At 43.3% G+C, this 18,305-nt stretch overlaps 1 protein-coding gene across 1 annotated transcript in view; it reads left to right on the forward strand.

Annotated features, from left to right (window-relative positions):
* Positions 1–18,305, forward strand: part of LOC147703664 (putative DBH-like monooxygenase protein 2) — a 531,825-nt gene that overhangs the window by 443,189 nt on the left and 70,331 nt on the right. Inside the window, exons 9-11 of the mRNA XM_086932001.1 lie at positions 9,995–10,091; positions 13,895–13,954; positions 18,124–18,257. Coding sequence (XP_086788127.1) covers positions 9,995–10,091; positions 13,895–13,954; positions 18,124–18,257 — 291 coding nt within the window. The remainder of the gene's footprint in view (positions 1–9,994; positions 10,092–13,894; positions 13,955–18,123; positions 18,258–18,305) is intronic.

Genomic DNA, 18,305 nt, shown 5'->3' on the forward strand with positions numbered 1-18,305 from the left:
GCGTGACCAGAGTTCTCATCTGGATATCAGCCACAGTGATGCATCAAAATGTAATCCCAGAGCACTGGCTCTAATCTTTATGATTCCCTTATAAATCCCATCTCCCTTCTTGAGACCTGTCCATGTCCCTTCCCTGTGATCTATAACTGAATCAAAAAGCTGGTTTTGAAATATAAAGAGGACCTCTTCTTTTTCCATCTAGTGTGTCCCCATCCAGTTCAAAGGAATTCACCAATACAGAAATCTGTCTGGGGGGAATTCCTCTCTTCCTGATGTCTTCCCCAGGCAGGCCTGGGCTTCCCAAAGTGGAACCTAGTGTTCTCCATACAATGTACCATTGCAGGCACACTCACTCAATGTACATTCACAGCACATTTTGGGCCCAGCACTGTTACCTCTATGCATTGTACTCTTACATGCACACATGCCTTCAGTGCACGCGTTCAATCTGCATGCACTGTTCAGCACTGAAGCTTTTCAATCTTTAACCAGGGTGTGTTATTTACAAACACAAACACTGCCAGCACACACACACACACACACGCACACACACACAGTGTGTGTGTGCTCCACAGCACTTCACCCTTCATGTATTGTACTTAATGGAAGCACAGACACACTCAGCACTTGCTTTCCCTGCACACACACTATACAACACTATATCTCTCATGTAATGTATTCCTTTCAGGCATACATAAACCCAGCACATGTACTAGCCACAGATGCACTGCAAAATACTGCTTCAATCCTTGTACTGTCCCAGGCACACATACAACCAACGCAGAGTCACTACTCCTGCCTTGCGCAGCACTCCACGTCTCACCTGATATAGGCACTTGTGTTGCTTAAACCCTGGTGATCATGGTACCTTTCCAACACTATGATGGTAGCACTTTGGGTGTCTCTTCTGGTCCAACAAGACCACAATCCATCTGATAATCCTATGCCATGGCACACACACATGATCTGTGGTCGCGTATGGCAAAAATCAGCATTAAGGATCCAGATAGCAGTATGGTTGGACACTCAGGCCGGGGGTACAAGTCTTTTACAGGCAGAGGACTTTTCCTTCCCAACAATGGCTACTTTAACTGTGTGCAATGCTATCTTTTGAATCATTATTGCTACAGAACTTCTAAAAGTTGTTGAGAATATTTCCCTGATAGTAATAAAAGTCTTTTATCTTTTTACAAAATAATAATACTACTTGTATATTATATATTGTGATACATGTTCTCTTCTAACTTGTCCTTTTGCCTTAAACAGCCTCCAATAGTTAGGCTTAACTGCTTCCCTTTGCTTCGCCTTGAAAGTAAAGGCATGAAAAGGAAGTACACAGGAATTCAGTGAGCTCTTAGTAGTACCAGGTTCCTGTGTTTCCCAGGACAGTGGCCATGAGTTTTACATGGATGACCTAGTTGTTGCCTTTAAGACACAAAGCTGCAGAAAGCAGGCCTGATACTGGTAGCAAGTGGTGAGGTATCTAGTCCCTAGATCTCAGAGAGCACTGCCTAATGAGCAATAAGTTCAAGATGTTGTTTTTTTTACTTTATATATACAGATGTTTGTTTGTGAAAGAGCACAAGTTAGATTAACAAACAAGTTGTCATATGAACTACATTCAAAAATAAAACCTCAATGCCAATGAAGTCAAACAAATTTAGCAAGTGTTTTTAAAAGGATGTGCTAATTCAGTATTAACTTGGGTCCAGATTTAAAGTTTGGAGGAGAGGGAACTCTGTTGGTGGACTTTCAGACTGCTCCATCTCCGCTGCTAATATACACCTTTACTTATCCTGGCAGCGTACCTTACAGGTTCAATGCCATACTCTGGCTTGTGCTGTCTGAAATTTGGGGGAGGGGAATGTTCTGTTTGATCAGGAACTTTCCTCATTCCTCAGGTTTTCAGAGCTTCCTCTACTTGTTTTGTCAGCATAAGGTCCTAAAGAATCTAAAGAAGATTCTACCTCTTTGGCGACTGGGATAGAGTATCCCAGCTTCCAGACAGTGATAGGGCCCTATCTTGGCTATGGTTATTCTATATATCTGAAGCAATATGTGTGCCACTTACTACTTTCAAAGGGTGTAAAATGCTGTAGATCCCCTGTTGTTAGGGCTGCTTTGCAGAATCTCATTTTCATGCCACTAGCCATAGCTTCATTAGATTTCCATAGCCCAGCACTCCATGTTTTAAGAGCTTTTATATCTGCTGTAAAGGCTTGTGTAAACGTTGGCCTCATTCCTATGCAATCTTTTGTCTAATGTCAGCCAACACAAGCTATGGGTTTTCATAGGCCTTTCTGCCTGTTATACCCAAAGTAAAAAAACTGACAATTTTATTGCAAAAAATTATTTCTCTCTGTAGGCCTGTGATTTTCAGCTAACAATCTTACTTTCTGGAAGCTCTTGAAGACCTGCTTTCCTGTCAGTACAGTAGGGGTCCACGTTTTCATCCTTGACATCTATTGACTCTATAAATTGAAAAAATAAAATTATAAGAATAAATCACGGTCTGAATGAGGGCAATCCATCCTTCAAAATGATACCCCGTGTCCTTCAGGATACAGTGGGGCACATGCTCATGTGTACTGTACCCGCTAACGGTCTGTCAAATGTGGTACCTCAAAGTTTTGCAATACTCCCATCAGTCCCACATAAAGATCGTCATGTTCCAACTCCACATTCAAGTCCATACACACACACACAAACACATCACATAGTGTATTCAGTCCCAGACAACACAAGCACTCCACTGCTTACTCATAAAGGTATATCAAGATCCTGTCCTCCCCGGGTATATATTAGCTGATATTACACAGTAGGGTAGAGAGCTGGAAAAGTCCTTATCTGAATATGAAAGCTTCACTGCTATTATGGCCTAATCTGAAATCCAAACATTTATGGACGTTTTACTGGAGCTATGATCTATTTTCAGAGCTTGATATTCTCACCTAACTAGAACTTAAAGTGCTAGGTAGGATAAAGCATCTTTTACAACTGGGGCTATCATTTTGCAACATGTACACTTATGTTCACATAATGATCTGAGGAGGCTACCTCTAGTCCCTGGCGGTTCTATAGATGCACCTGGTCACTGCACGCTTTAACTTCAGTGGAATCCCAGGGGAAGGAATACCATAACCTCTGACAGGGAGATGACTGTGTATTCAGTTGCCATCTTCACACAAAGGTGAGCTTGAATTCTATGTATAAACAAAGGAAGGAGTATCACCATTGGACCTGACAGGTCCTAATGGAGTGTGGGGAAAGGGGATGTTCAAAAGAAGATTGTTCTTTTGTTAGAAGATCCCTCACTCACCAACCTGGTCGGTGACATGCTTCATCATCGGGTCCCACCCGGACAGCTGAGTGCCATCCGGGTGTGCTGCGACAACTGATTACAGTGGAGCGGGTAGATTTGTGTGAAATGTGGTGTAAAAAAGTGAGTTAAAAATTGGCCAAGTATAACTTCGCTGAAAAAACTTTATTCAGAAGCTACTGGACAATGTTAAAAACAATGATATGATACTAGAGTTGGTTAGATTGACCGAAGGTATCTATGTGGGTGTAATAAGGTCTACATGTTTCAACCTGTAGAGGACATTCCCAGGTTTTCTTCAGGACCAAGTGAAAGGAGACCTGTGTGGTATACACACGCTAAGGTGTATCCGACCCTCGGCCCCTGTGACCTAACTGCGTACTTACAGTCAGGTACCCTTGCGTCCAAAGTTTTGGAGAAAGGAAAAATAAAACCTGTGGAAACAAAATTACAATCACAAACATACAAGATACATGCCTGCAACATGGTTTCTCAATGGTCAGGTGCTCCATGCCTTCCCCATCAATTGTGCAGCTAGAGCAAATATAATGCATACTGTATTGGGGGTGGCTAAAATGCTAGCGAGAGCCAGCAGAGTGCTCTTGGTATGCACTATCGTTATCACGTGGAGTACTAAAATGTGCCCTAGGGCAATCCTGTGATAAATCAATTTTCATGAGAAAATGAAACCACTCTGTGGGTTCCATAACACTGCAGTGCCATTCACTCTGTATCAATTCAAGTGCGCCGGTGAGTATACAGTTAATGCACCACTTCCATACACATTTAAGAAGTGGTTTTTAAATGCTCACGTCTCTTCTGTGAGCTAAAAATGCATGCATTTGGTCTGATCAGAAAATCGGCAGTTAAGGTAGCGATGGCTGTGGGAGGGTAAATCTAGGAAGGATAATGCTTACTCGATAGTCGAGTGGATTGTGCCTCATAGGAATCTGGGTCAACCTGCTACTTCTGAACCACTATCTGTTTGAAAAGAAAAGGAAAGGAAAATATGTTCCCCGGGTCCGGGAAAGGTAGTGCGATGTGGAGGAAAGCAGAAAATACCATCTCCGAAGCTCGATCTCCCGCTTTTAAGCTACTGCACGAAAGGTTACTAACCACGCTAACCATGCTAGAAAAAAATGGGATCTGTGGCGATGCTTTGAAATGGATCAGGTCCTTTTTGGAGCAACGGACGTTCCAAATTACCTCATCCACAGCGTGCTCTGGACTTTTTAACTCCCCCCACGGAGTACCGCAGGGTTCTATCCTTAGCCCGTTGTTTTTTAACCTTTACCTTAGACCTCTGGCAGATTTAGTGGAGAGATCTGGACTTACCCTCATGACATATGGGGATGACTCACAGATCATTTTCTCTCTGTCAGAATCCAGTCCACTATCCCCGTCTCTCCTCAAGCAAGGTCTCCAGAACATCTTCAGCTGGATGACTAACAACCAGCTGAAATTAAATGGAGACAAGACAGAGATCCTCCTTCTGGGCAAACAACGAGATCTCTGGAATGCCTCACATTGGCCTTCCCAGATGGGAAATCTCCCAACACCAGTCACTCATGCAAGGAACTTGGGGATAATTGTGGACAGTTCTCTCTCCATGAAACAACAGGCCAGTAAAGTTACAGGCCTTTGTTTTACCATCCTGAAGTGGCTTAGAAAGATCCTGTGGATGTTGCCCATCTCCACCCAGAAAACTGTAGTCAATGCCCTTGTTACATCTCGGCTTGACTACGGGAACATCCTATACCTGGGTGCAAACAAAGCAGTCATAAAGAGGTTACAGCTTGTTCAAAACTCAGCTGCCCGACTTTTATGTAAAATTCCAAAAACCACCAGTGTTTCCTCCCACTTGCGTGAACTGCACTGGCTCATGGTGGAAAACCGGATCAGATTTAAAACCCTGAGCTATATGTTCAAAATAAAAGCAGGCACCACACCTAAATACCTACAGGCATTAGTTCATCCCTACATTCCCAAAAGAAACCTACAGTCACAATCAGCAGCAAACTTTTGTGTGCCTAGGTTCAAACTCTCTAGAATGGGAGGTAGATCTTTTGCCCATCAGGGTCCGTCTATTTGGAATTCACTTGCGCCCCATATCCGCAAGGAGGTCAGTTATTCTAGGTTCAGGAAAGAAATTAAAACCTGGTTGTTCGATCAATAATCTTGAACGACTCGGTGAACCCGTACCACCTTTCTGTGCTGTGTTTCGGCGCCGGGAAACCCTTTTTGGGTAGCTGTTTGCGCCTTATAAGTTTAAAAAAATAAATAAAAATACTCACTGTGACCACTCTCCCAGTTTTGGCTCACAAATGTCGTGTGATTTGCAGCACCGGGCTCGATTTGGTTCTGCAGTGTCAATAATGTGCAACTCTGAGCCTTTCAGTTGTTTGGAACGCCAAAGCCACAATTGCGTAGTTATGCATGCAACTTGCGAAAATATGAATATATCGCACCCGTAAATGGTGGGTGCTCATATGGTCTATCCTGTGTGCTTGCACAATGTGTCATGAACATGCCACACACTGTAAATGGGTGAAAACCCTCGTAAAATAACACTCATGAGACCACCACGTGACAGTACAACATAAAACATAGAAGAAGTAATCCCTGTGACGTACTTCTGATAATGCTATATTATTGCATCATGGTCAAAACCAGGGGTAGAGGGGCTTGTAGTCACACACTAAAAAGATTTACTGAGTAACACTAGGCCCTCCTCCACAAAAACCATGGTGGAACCTACCCCTTGTCCATGGCTTCTTCCCGTGTGGACAATGTGTAGTTTGCCCATTCACTAGTGCAACTAGACTGTTACCCTTACCAACACACTAATTGTAACACGAAAATTTGCATATATCTTATTACTTGCCCATGCCATCTCCAATATGTGGGCATGACTACTTGCCCTATAAAAACCAGGATCACCTAGTATAGGAGCAATAAAAGATGCAACAAGACAAATACAAAAATATGTGCCCATTTCCATGAATTCAAACACACAAATAACGATCTGCACTGGACCATACTGGAAGCACACCCACAAATATCAAAAGACACCTTGTTTCGGAAGGAACAACACTGGGTTTTCAAACTTTCCTCACATACCAGGGGTCTTAATGATGATATACCTTGGGCAGGACTAAACCAATCAAGATAATCATCACCTTTATACCCTCCATGGGCTCCCAATCATGCTCCAATGCAGTAGGCCTACTTTTAGCTTCATCAGCCACGCACTCACATTGTGTGCCCAGTTATACTGATATGTCACCTCCAAAAATATTAGCTTATAGCGAAACAATTAATGACCTAGGGTCAAAAAAAATTCCCGGGGTAGAAGAGGTTTTTGGTAGGCACAACCAAACTTTGGAACTCTCTTCCAATGAGGCTGAAACAAGAAACAAACCAGGAAGGCATTGAAGACATGGTTGTTCAGTCTCTAAGGTGCTTTTGAACCATTTAGTTTTATCCTGTCTGATGAGCAGGCGCCTTGACACCCTCAGGTGAATGCCTCGCACTCTATAAATCTCCTTTTCATTTCATATGTTTCAAATAGGATACATGACACCTACACCCTATGACATCTCCCACTGTAAGGCAACTGATATGTTTGGAGCACGCTTGGCTCTATTTCTATGCACCACTCTAAGACGAATAATGGGGCTTCTTTCACATTCCCACAATACCTCTTCTTACATTGTTTTCAGTAGTGACAATTGTTAGGGGGCAAAGGGTGAACTCAATGTACCGGCTTTTCAGAATTCCATAACCTCTGGAGTTCAATAGCTACACTTCAGTTGTGTCAAAAATACACATGCCAATAAAATCCCTTACCAAAATGTCAGACATTGTTGCTAATCTAGCTTCCTTGCTCATGCATGTCACAGCGTCACACTTGACAAATACCAAGCTCCCGGAAGTTCTCCCTATGGGAAGCAGAGCAAGGGTAGGAGTTGAGCTAGTTGCTGCGCCACTCTGTTATAAGTAGTTCCAGGGTTCTTCTTTTTCCTGACACCTGTACAAGCAACTCTGCCGGTATGTTTCTATGCATTGCCACATCTACTGATCCCAGGCTTGGCGTATTTACTCTACATTTCAGGTCAGAGCAACGAAGTGCTCTGCCACACTCCCCGTCAGATCAGACCCAATTTAGCAGGGGTGAGTCAACTACTCAATACTGAGCGCTGGTATAGGTCTTGATCATGTGTGTTTGGCCATATTTATTTGTTTGTCGCTGATCACCACAATGTTTATCACCTTAACCATGCCCTCACTCGGGGTGCTCATTTTGGTCACCCTTTTAGGAATTACAGAGGGAATTGATTGATTGCACATGGTTCAACGCCTACACCCGGGCACACAAATGATACTCTTCCAAATGTGAATGATTCATTACAAATAATGTACAATTGTTGTTTGTAAGGTTGTCTGCATGATCGTCGCTATGTCCTGCTTATTACTTAATCATCTATGAGCATACCTTACCACAAGGATTGTTTTCTGATAATAGACATTGCATTAATGTATCCTTGCCAAAAGACCTGTTTTTAACCCATGGATGCACCGTTCCACTTCATGAGTAATTGCTAATTACCCACATAAGCACATTATAGGTTTATCAGGCACTATAGTCATCTTAACTATTGGGTGCCCCTGACTCAGGTTAACCCGGGTGATTGATCTACCTGGACACCCTGGACAGAGCTACACTGATTATGACCTTGTTGATAAACATTCTCCTAATCCAGGTCTACTGTTCTTGTTTTTATTCCTTACCCCTTCCCTTTCCCCTCTTCAAGTAACAGTTTGGTAGGTCAACTAGGACCTGGGTCTTCACTGCAAGTCTGGCTACCAGTACAACTAACACATTTTTGAACCAGCATTGCAATAGTTCTAGAGTTTAACTATTTGTCCTCCTCAAGGTCCTGATGAATGCCAGTAGACCCGTTAGGGGCTATTATAGGTATGAAACATGTCGACTATATACACCACACAGGCCCTGTAGGACCATTACATCCACTCAGGGTCACTCTCTTTTAATGAGGCTAGTGCCCCCAAGTAATAAAATTATTAGATAGGGTTGTCCTAGACCTATTTTAAATAATTCACCCACACACTCATTGCACTACCCAAGCCCACACACCATCGGATTCTTCATAAAAAGATCTCCGCCAAAGAACCCCTTTGCGGGTGCCCGTAGGGCATTGCAGCACCGGCCCGACGAGGAGCTGGCCCAAAGATGAAGCATGACATCCTTCGGGGTGTTTGAGGGCACTTTTTAGAAATACCTGAATTTTCCCCCTCTTTAAGGAACTGCATACCTTTTGACTTCCATGTAATGTGAGGACATTTTAGTGGTGACGTGTTGACACCTGTTACTGCGGTGTTCGCACACTCTGGTGCTTACTTTTTTCATAGTCATTCCTACATAATGTAGGTTGCAGGGGCATGTAATAAGATATACCACTCTTGTTGTGTTACAGTTCGTTAGCTTTCGCACCTCCCAATTCATTCCATTGTTCAAGGACAAGTTTTTTGTGGCAGTAGTAAGTTGGCAGACACTCCAATTCCCGCGGGGATAATGGCCGTAGGAGGTGTGCCTAGCATAGTTTGGTTTGTTTCTCTGTTGGTTCCTGGTTTTTGATGTGTATGTACCAGAATGTGCCTCAAATTCCTCCCCCTCCTGTGGGAGAACATTGGTTTCGGGATGTTAAGTTGCACCACTTTTCGAAATATGCCAGTGTTTCCCAATGATTTTGGTTATTCGATCTGAGGCTATGTTGAAGGTAGAGATGCAGACTGGTCTCTTGTCTATTTCAATGTTCTGTTTTTGGCCTGTCTCCAACAGAGAATCTCTGTGATTGTTGGTTGCAAATTTTTTTGCTCAGGTGTTGGCAATCACCTATGGGTAGCGTATTCCGGATGGAATAGGCTACCCATAGGTGACTGCCAACACCTGAGGAGCAACATCAGGAACATCTGATACATTTTAAATGCTTTCTTGCAGTGCGAGAAGCAGAAACATAAAATGGTAGTTTTACCATTTTCTGTGCCTGCTTTTCGCACTGGAGGAAAGCAGTGGGGCGACACTCCTCCACCCTAGTGGAGGAGCTGCCCCTGATTTGAACACTGAGTAGAACTTTGTGAACTAAACCATACAGAGCAAACACCACACCTATGTGGGCTTGAGTTAAACAAACTTTGGGGTGACCTATCCCTTTCTGCATGTAATTGTCCAGATGTTTTTTTTGGTAAGTCATATTGTTGTCACATACACAAAAGAGTTGAAGCATTACTTACTGAAATGATATTTACAACGTATCCTCAATGATGAATGATAAAGCAAATTTTATCTTTTACTTTTATAAAATTATAGTACTGACTAGATCTTCAGCCAGGATGTGATGATACCCACTCTGGGCATAATGTTAGCAATTTGATTACTGTGATCATTCTTTGCATAAAGCAGTGTTAAATGGAAAGATTGTGCTCATCCTGGCATAATTTTGGCGATGTTTGGATTACTGCTGATACTGCTGTGTATTCGTTTTTTTAAATCCTGCTCTATTGGCTTTTCCAATGCTTGTTTAATATATAGATAACACCACACTGGATATCTGGGTGCTGTGAGTAGTAACACGTCTCCCCTTCTCTCACCAGGAATGGGTCTCAGATCGGGTTTCTGGGTCGGGACATGAATTACGACTTCAATCTACAAGAGACAAGACTCCTCCCGAACATTTCTACTCTCCGAATGGTAGGATCCTCAACACACCCTGACCCTCTCTCTCTCTCTTTCCATGTCACCTCTTCCTTTGAATCCTTTCTTTCTCTTGACAATCTTCACTTCCATCCAAGTCATTTTACTCATCCACTGGAAGCTTTTCACACACACTCTATCATGGCTCCTATTGCTTTCTACTTCGCAAACGTGTTTAAAGAAGATAAAAACTAATGCTTAGAAAACAAAAAAACATAGAAACACACCAGTTACAGTTTGCAGAGCTAACTATAACATGCGCCTCTGGTATGCACTGCTTATGACCTCACATATTACATCTCTGATGACATTTTAAATTAAAGCATTGACAGGGCGTAGCTTGGTCTGTATTAAAGTTTTATATTTCCAACAATCGTACTGGCATATCTTGTTAAAACACAACATATGAGAAGCATGGCATGGTGGGGCTCAAGGAGCAGTGAAAAAGAGAGGAGTGTGGATTGTTAGAGGTACTAAGAACTCAGTATTCTGTCAAATAACCATTTTAACACCTTTGCTGCTTGAGATATTCTTCTAGTGTGCTGGGCCCTAATAGAACTGGGTGTGGTCATGACGAGCTCAGCTCGTCATGAGCACACGAGCACTGTGCCTCATGACGAGCTGAGCTCGTCATGAGCACCGAAGGGGTTAAGTCCTTCAAAACAGACACAAAAGTGAGTGTTTGTTTTTGTCTGTATGTGTATGTATGTAAAAATCACAAGTGAAATCTGACAAACACCTCACCATACCTGACTTTAGGCACTTGTACTCAACTATTTCTTAGAGAATACATTTATTAAGGGGGTGTAACACCCCAAACACCCCCCCTCCGAAACTACGCCTCTGATCATTGATGACATCAGCTACTGACATTGCCCAAGGAAAAAGAAGCTCTGTGGGCTAATCAGAAGAACTAATTTTGTAAAATGTATGATACTGCTGGACTGCTGTGGGAGTCCTTCAACACCAATTATGCAGGTATATCCTAACTTTTTAACCCTTTCAAGCCCAACCTGAGTTCCTCTTTAAACGCAAATTTCTCAAAAACAACAGAACAGATTTACTCCAAATCACAAAAAACATGCTTTCAGAGTAAAGTTATAAGTTACTGAAAAATTTGGTGTAATTCCATTCAGCCATTTTTGTGTATCAGAGAGCAAAGTTTCCTATGGGAATTGACATGAAAAACATTTTCTGGGAACCTACCCTTTTTTACCCTGCTTGACGTATTGGTGCAAAAGCTTCCATGAAGGAGCTGAGGTGGATGTACTTTTTCTTTGGAAAGCAACTTTTTTTTATTTATAGTTATCCATCTTATGTAACAAGTCATACTTATACATACCATCAAGTCTATCATGCAGTATCTATTCCACAAGTGACACATTTACAAAGTGCATTACTTGAAGCAACATTCAACAGATCAATGCTATAGCTCAATATTGTCACATATTCCTTACATAAACAGGCATTAAGTAACAGTTTCTAAGACGACAGGATGTTTTTGCAGGTAATCGGTAAGAGGTTCCCAGAAGTTAGAAGATTTAACGGCTGTAGACAGTTCTTCCGCATACATCTGAAAGTTATCTTTACAGTAGATAGAGTCTCGTATCCATTGAGCCACAGTAGGGGCCTTCCTGCTGTCCCAGAGCATGGCTACTCTTCTTTTAGCTAATAGCAAAATTGCTGTTAATTTTTTTTTTGGTCGATTTCAAATTAATAAAGTGTCCCAATAAGCAAATTTGTAATGTGCAGTCCAGTTTGTAGTTCAGGATTCCATTCAACAACTGTACCACTTGATCCCAAAGCTACTTCCCTTTAGCACAACACCACGCTAGATGTATAAAATCGGCCTGATCTGTCCCACAGCATTTATTTGGAAAGCAACTCGAATGCTAACATTTTGTATTCGGACAAATTAGAGGAGCTCATGAATAGGAGCTGGAATAGGAGCTGTTGGGTTTCCTGAGGACCAGGTTTCCTGAGGACCAGGCTAAAGTAGATGAGGATTAAGAAGTTACTACAGGCATGAAACCAGTATATTAATAATGTGAGGGGAAGTATGGGTGTTTCGTAATTTGATACCTAATATATTTTTAAAGGGCCTAACATTATTTAAAGAGTTAGACATCTGCATAAGCACAGCACCCCCTTTTCACATCTCTTTACTTAGTCTATGCCTCTCCTCAGTTGCCTAACAGCTCCCTACTTTTACGAAAGTAAAATTTTAGTAGACAAATATATATTCACTGAAAAAAACAAAGGTTAAATTGACATTTTAGTTAAGTTTTGCAATGAGACATGAGCTAGCACTAAACAAACAAAAATACACTTAAATACACCAGTTATAGTTTAGCAAATTAACTATAACTTGTGCCCCCATCATGTACTTTTTCTGGGCTCACGTATTGTATCATTTATGATATGTTAAATGTCATTGTTGATGACATCACTCATGGCATCTCAGTGATAACCTCCAGCCAGCCCCTGCATCCAATCTACACATTTGACACACCTTAGCCTGTGGCTAGGACCCGCACCCCCCTCCAAAAGTGAGCAACCCCACCATACACAGACTTTAGAAATATACAGTGAAGGTTGTCCTCAAGGGATGGTGTTACACCAGAGCCTGCATCCAATATACCATATGGGTTTGTGGTGGGCTTGCCCAGTGCCCGACTCAGTGCATGTGGCTTTCTGCCACGCGAAGGGGGGTGCTGGCCATCCTGCATCCAGTCCTCCATGACAACTTAACACCCTATTTGCTCAACCTTCAGCCTTCCACAGCAAAGGTTGACCAAAGGGCTTATTGTTAAATTATTTTTAGTGGGCAGCTCTCTGCAAGTGACCAAACCTCATTGCAAAAGCACAAAACAGATAGGGTGGAGATTAAGGAAATGGTTGATTTGATCATCGTGTTACATCCTAGGGTAAACCGGTAAGCCAGCTTTTTCTGGATGAGGAAGCCTCATCCATAGTTCGTGGCATGCTTAATCATCTGTGATCTTCCCCACTCTTGTAAGATGATACTACTAGGGCAGACTCAATCTCAATTGTGAATAACTTCTTGATAAAGCTGAGACCTGGATGAAATGAAATGAAATGAAATGAAATTTAATTTGTAAAGCGCATGGCTGCCCTAGAGCGTCCCAGCGCTAACCCAACAGAGAACAGAGAGATAAGCCATTCTCCAGGTGTTCCTAAAAATACCTTAGTGTAAACCTAAAGGAATTGCCTTTATTGATAGGTACCCTAGGTATGGTTAAAATTAATATGTGTGGTAATGATTTGGGTACAATGCCCAAGGCATCACTTAATTAGCCAACTTGTTTTTTGCCCTCGTCATTCATCAGGGCTGGCAAATGACAGACCAATTCTGTGTGTAAAAAGTGTTATTTGCCTACCTTTGTCCTGTTGTTTGAGTTGAACCTATTTCAGGCAGTTGCTACCTCTGTGGTATGGCTGGTGAGTGGCAACCTCTGCAATCACACATTTGTCAAGGGATTTACTGGTCTGTTTATTTATGTATCCCGACCACCAGCATTAATGATTACAGGTAAACCCTTTCTCTGTTTCTCCCCGTGCATTTCTTCATCCCCACCTTTCCTCCGTCTCTCTTGCACTCCCTTGCTGTAAATTCAGTTTTGTCGTCTCTCGCTTTCCTTTGGTCCTTCTTTTTTCTTTCTTTTTTTCAACATCTCTCTTCTCCCTTTCTCTTCTTTCTTTAAAAAAACTCTTTATGTGATTTCTTTTTTAGCTCAGCAGCCCAGAGATGCTTATTCTTTATTTTTCTCCTTTCTTAGGGGGATGAGATTGTCGTAGAGTGCACTTACAACACAATGGATCGCAAAAACATCACAGTTGTAAGTATTTCTCAGAGGCCAATGAAGGGATTCTGGGTCATCCTATCTTTTTCAAAAGCCGCATTAGTCCTTGTGCCCTAAGGCATAAAGGCACTGTGCCTGCTCTTTGGTGTTTCTTATAGGTAGTGTCCCTATCCTCTAGTGTCTCTTGAAGCACAGAGAGTCAGAATCACATCATGGAACATGGTTATGTTGCATTTTAGTTGGTGGATGCTAAGTGCTCCATAGCAATTGAGGTATCCTCTGAGCTGTTTTTTTAAAGGCCCATGTTTTTATCAATTCTTGTAGTGGCTGTGTAGACCCTGTTGGCATGCTTTCGGGACCAAAATATAATTAGTGCAGATGAGCAGTGCGCACTACCTGTGAGTAGAGATGTCAGTGTGAGTGTCAACACAGTTATCCTGAACTTTCATTGTCTGGTAACTAATGGCATGGTTGGCGAATGCAGAAGGGTCCATTGCTCAAGCATAGCCTGACAGATGGTGGTAGATTGTTCATACAGGCTACTTAGGTGACACTCTGTTATCCTACCTGATTCCAAGCAGCCACAGTGCAGTACCATCTCTAAAAACAGAGGCTAAGATGGCTGCTGGCGATTCTTACACATGACAGCCAGCTAGTCTCTCACTGGGTAGAGGATTTTCCTCCATTAGCCTGGCACCACCTTTTGGGTGTCTAGTAACCAGAAGAACGGTTTTTGATGGATGGCAACATAGGAAGGTGTCAGGACCCCTTTCAGAGGGTCACGGGGCAAAAAGGAGCTATTAGGCCCAACTGTGGTGGTTGAGGTCTTTTACTCCTGATATATCTAGGCCGGTTGAGCAGTCCCAGGATTCTCAGGAGTAGGTAGGTGTTTGGTGAACACAGGCTCACAACTTAGGGCCAGATGACGATGTCAGTCGGAAAGGTTCCGAATGGCATTCAGATTTTCTAAACTGTGCCGGAGCCTATGTTTTCGACCGAGTTGGAAACATATCTCGCCGACCGATTATGATGGAAAGGTAACCGTTCGGTCATTCCGAATTGGTTCCGACAAGCATTCAAAACTCTGACTTGGTCGAAGCTGAATCATACAGCTCTATGGACCACGTTTCCTACCGATGTATTATGATGTCCGATTCGGACCGCCTTTCTGACTCGGACCGCCTGAGACAAAAAGGCTGTCAGAAACTGACTTTGGGGACCCCTAGCAGGCCCCCCTTCATCCTGAGGCCTCTGATTGGGGGTCAGGGGGGTACCCAAGGGACCCCCCCTATAGAACCATGCCCAGTGTGACAGGCACCATGGGGTGCCTGCCACAGGCTGCAAGGTTTTCTGAAACCACCCATTTTTTCAACGGGAACCTATGTTGTTGGTTGGAACAGGAACTCCCATTGAGGTCAATGGGAGACTTTCCAAACGGTGTACGGTAGCATCATAATCGGTCAGTCTGAACCTCCAACTGTGAGTCGTTGGAACAGAATCCGACAAGGAGTCGGGAGGTTTCGTTTCTGACTGACATCGTAATCAGGCACTATAAAATACATCCAGAAATCCCAAATAAATGATTGTCCAGTGAAATATTTGCTCTTATATAAAAGGTAGTATTTATATATGAACACAAAGTATAATAAGACACACCACAAATAATACATACAGCCTTCTCAAGGCAGGCCCACTAGCGCTTCCTGGGACAACTTCTCAATCCCCACCTCCCGGTCTATGGTCTGTAGTTATTCCCCAGTTACGTGGGGTGCCATACAAGCTAGGCCCTGTTAGTGAGTTTAAGTCTTAGAAGTTCCACAATGGCTTATCGAAAGTCAAAGTGTCTCCGCGTCGTAGCACGTAAGTTAGAGCAGGTTCCTGCAGAGGCCGGCAGCCTGGTATTCAGACCTACCTGCTCTGACTGGAGGGTTGTGGTGAAGTATCTGAGTGCATAGATGTGGACCAGCATTGAGCAGAGCTCTGGATCCTGTGGTCGGAGTGGCAGGCGTCCATGGTGCTCCTCCGGTGACACTGTAAATCTTGCTGAAGGTCTTTAGTGCTCTTGAATTCGGGTAGTTGAATTGTTGCTCTTCTTACGAATGTTGTAGCCAACTCCTTCACAGCTGTGTGAGGCCTCGGGGTGATGGCCTTTTCCCTTCACAACAGCCTCTTCTCCTGGCATACCGGGGATCACAAACAGCAGCACATAGGGTGGCAACCCTTTCAGGTCACAGCATGACGCATGATGATGTCATTTGTCTTCTAACAGTGATGCACCAGGGTGATGGTGCTCAATCTTCTCAGTGGCCCCAACTGGGATTTGGGGGTTACGAGCAGTACCAATAAAGTGACTGACCTCTTCAGCTTACTGTGCTACACAGGGTGATCGTCCTTGTCTTACCTCAGCTTGGCACCTAGTGTGATGACCCTTGTGGCCCCCACTTAGCGTACAGGGATTTCAAGAGTACTAATAAAAGTACTCTTAAAATCACAACGTTGCTTGGATGTCACAGCCCTTCTAACGTCACTACATGGCACCAATACCAATGACCCCAATTCTTCACCATGGCTCCTACCTGACATACAGGGGTCACAACAGCACATAGCGCACATGGGCAGGCAGCCCGATCGATGTGGCAGTCCAGATGGTCCTGAATCTCACACTTTGCTTCCTCGATCCACTTGGCAGGATCTCCGCTGGACCCTGCTTCCTCCAGGTGATCTCCTTCTCCTCACAGGGTCCTATGGTCTTGGGTCAGGCAGAAGGTGGTGCTCCAGGGGATTGTTCTTGATTCTCCTGGTTGATGGCCCCTCATCCAGCATGGACTACTGGCAGACCCTAAGTGCCCAGTCCTGGTCACAACAGGTGGAACACATACTATTATTCTCCATGCTGATGTACAACTTCAGTTTGATAATTTGGGAGTCTCAGGCTCCCCTTTTCATAATCAATTTCCAGTCACATATATGATTTAGTGTCTCTGTCTTCGAAGTTCGTGCTCTGATGGCTGACCACATAGAAGTGGGCACTCCTCTGCTGTGTTCTTTCTCTATTGAGTAGTCTGTCACTGCAGGATAGCCCCAATCAATGCCATGGGAGTAACTAGAGGTTCACACCTGGATCCTATCCTCATGATATCTGCATCAATATATTACCAAAGGGCTTAACCCTACTCTTTATGATTCCCTTATCAGACCCATCTCCTTCCTGAGATGGGCCCTGGCCCGTTTGAACAATTATTGTTTCAGAATCAAACAGCCCCTTTTAAAGTATACGAATTGAGCCTGGCTCTCCCTACTTCCAGTGTGTGTGCAACCCAGCACTCAAGAATGCAGCAATCCACAAATCTGTCTGAGGGAATCTTCTACCTCTACATGTTCCTCCAGCCAGCCCTTGTGTTACCAGTCTGGAGCCAGAGAATACACAATGCTGACCTGAAGACCATAACTAACTACCAACCAATCAGTGGTCCACCAGCCAAGACAGAGATCTTGTAAACCAATTTCGGTCAAACTCTTAGATCTCTTTGAGCTCAACCTCATCCTGAGTGACTTCCGTTTCTGGTTTTCTCTCACAAGGGGGAATCAAAGACATGCTATTTATCAGGGCCTTGGAGCGAACCACTCCCTGCATCACACACCTGCAGATGGATTTTAGATCCACATGTATATCTCTGTGGAACCTTGGAACGAGCATGGTCTCCTGGACTGCCCGACTGATGTTCGACTATGGGTGTGACCCAAATGGCAATGCCCGAATGAAGCCATAAATGAGGTTCTGTTACTAGACTTTGGAGATCCCACATTTCTCCTTTTTCGGTAAACCCCTTTTGTGCATGCACTAAAAACTCCTTCATGGCAAATTCACAATGTAGAGCCCAAACTTCATAAAATAGTCAACCTTTACACTCAGTTCAAATGATGCAACAAATCTCATCCCCCTCCTGTGTAAGATCTACAGGATCTTCATATTTCTGATGTAGCCACAGACATTTAACTTAGTTATTGCAATGGACTACTACAAAGGGGTATATGGTGGTTTGCCAAACGAAAGTTAAATTAAAAGTACTCTGCCCATACATAAAAGTATTCACAACTCTGCACCTAACTAGCAAAACTGCTGGTTCCATACTAAACTATCGGGCACAAATGCTTTGTTTTTTCTGATGAATCAAAAGTACTAAGTGTGTGCTCCTCTCTTTCAGGGTGGATTGGGCACGAAGGATGAGATGTGCATGGGATTCCTTTATGTCTATCCTCGAAACAACATTTCCAACTGCATGAGTGTTCCTAACACGATTCCAATTGCACAAGCAGTAATAGGCAAGAACGTCTCCAGGTGAGATGCCTGGTATTTCTCTTTAATTGTATTTAACATTAATATAGC

This window comes from Lissotriton vulgaris, chromosome 7, assembly GCF_964263255.1.
Source record: "Lissotriton vulgaris chromosome 7, aLisVul1.2, whole genome shotgun sequence".
NCBI classification, from domain to species: Eukaryota; Metazoa; Chordata; class Amphibia; order Caudata; family Salamandridae; genus Lissotriton; species Lissotriton vulgaris.